This window comes from Protobothrops mucrosquamatus, unplaced genomic scaffold, assembly GCF_001527695.2.
Source record: "Protobothrops mucrosquamatus isolate PMUCROS unplaced genomic scaffold, P.Mucros_1.0 scaffold10839, whole genome shotgun sequence".
In the NCBI taxonomy this organism is placed as follows: domain Eukaryota; kingdom Metazoa; phylum Chordata; class Lepidosauria; order Squamata; family Viperidae; genus Protobothrops; species Protobothrops mucrosquamatus.
Window position 1 is genome coordinate 329 of NW_015396623.1, and position 934 is coordinate 1,262.

Sequence of the window (934 nt, forward strand, 5' to 3'; positions counted from 1 at the left end):
AACCTGATAAAACGCCCCCCTGGCCACGGCCGACAAATGGTCATCCAATGTCAGCCGCGAATCCAGGAGGACTCCCAAGTTGCGCGCCCTCTCTGAGGGGGCCAAGATTTCGCCCCCTATAGTCAGCGATGGTGTTTGCTGCAGATGAACATATAGTCTTCGTTGCAGTGTTTCCTCACTTCACCTCTGGCCCATAAATGAGTGTTTCAGATGTCGGTGAAAAAAATTCTATCATCACAACATGCCATTAGCAATTTGTTTCAGGACACATCTCTTTGAGCAGCCTTAATTTAGTTAATATATTGTTTTTTTCTCTCCAATAATGTTTTATCTTTTTCTCTCTCTTGATAGATCTTGAATCTAACGGTGATTTAAATAATGATGATTATGAGTATGAGGATGAAGCTAAACTTGTCATATTTCCAGACCACTATGAAATTCCTTTACCCAATATAGAAGAACTGCCAGCACTGGTGAGTGAATGAGAGAATGGGATAGCCAAAAAGAGAAATTTAAGGAAGTCAATTGACTCTTTCAACATACAGGAAAACCTGTATAGACTTGTTACTGCTGACACAAATTATTATACTTGCCAAAAGTGTATTATGTCATACAAAGATGGTCAACTACAAGATTCTGGGATTTTTTCTTTTAAAAAAATACATCTATTTATTCTATCTGCATACCATTTTAATAATACAAACCAAAGTGGATTAAAAACTGATTGTCAGCAACTATTTATTTATTTATTTTATTTTTTGGATTTATATCCCGCCCTTCTCCCGTAGGACTCAGGGCGGCTGACAATCTATTTAAAATACATACAAAACAATACAAATTTAAAATTAATTAAAAGGAATATTTAAATATTTGTCGAATTTTAAAATATAATTAAAACCCCCCTAAAAATTACCCTAGGCCAGTCCTGCAAGCT

At 36.0% G+C, this 934-nt stretch overlaps 1 protein-coding gene across 1 annotated transcript in view; it reads left to right on the top strand.

Moving 5' to 3' along the window:
- Positions 1-351: 351 nt before the first annotated feature.
- The window catches only part of LOC107301229 (ubiquitin carboxyl-terminal hydrolase 13-like), a gene marked incomplete at both ends in the record, with an annotated part of 7,045 nt that continues 6,462 nt past the window's right edge, over positions 352-934 (top strand). The window contains one exon of the mRNA XM_015830483.1: positions 352-473. Coding sequence (XP_015685969.1) covers positions 352-473 — 122 coding nt within the window. The remainder of the gene's footprint in view (positions 474-934) is intronic.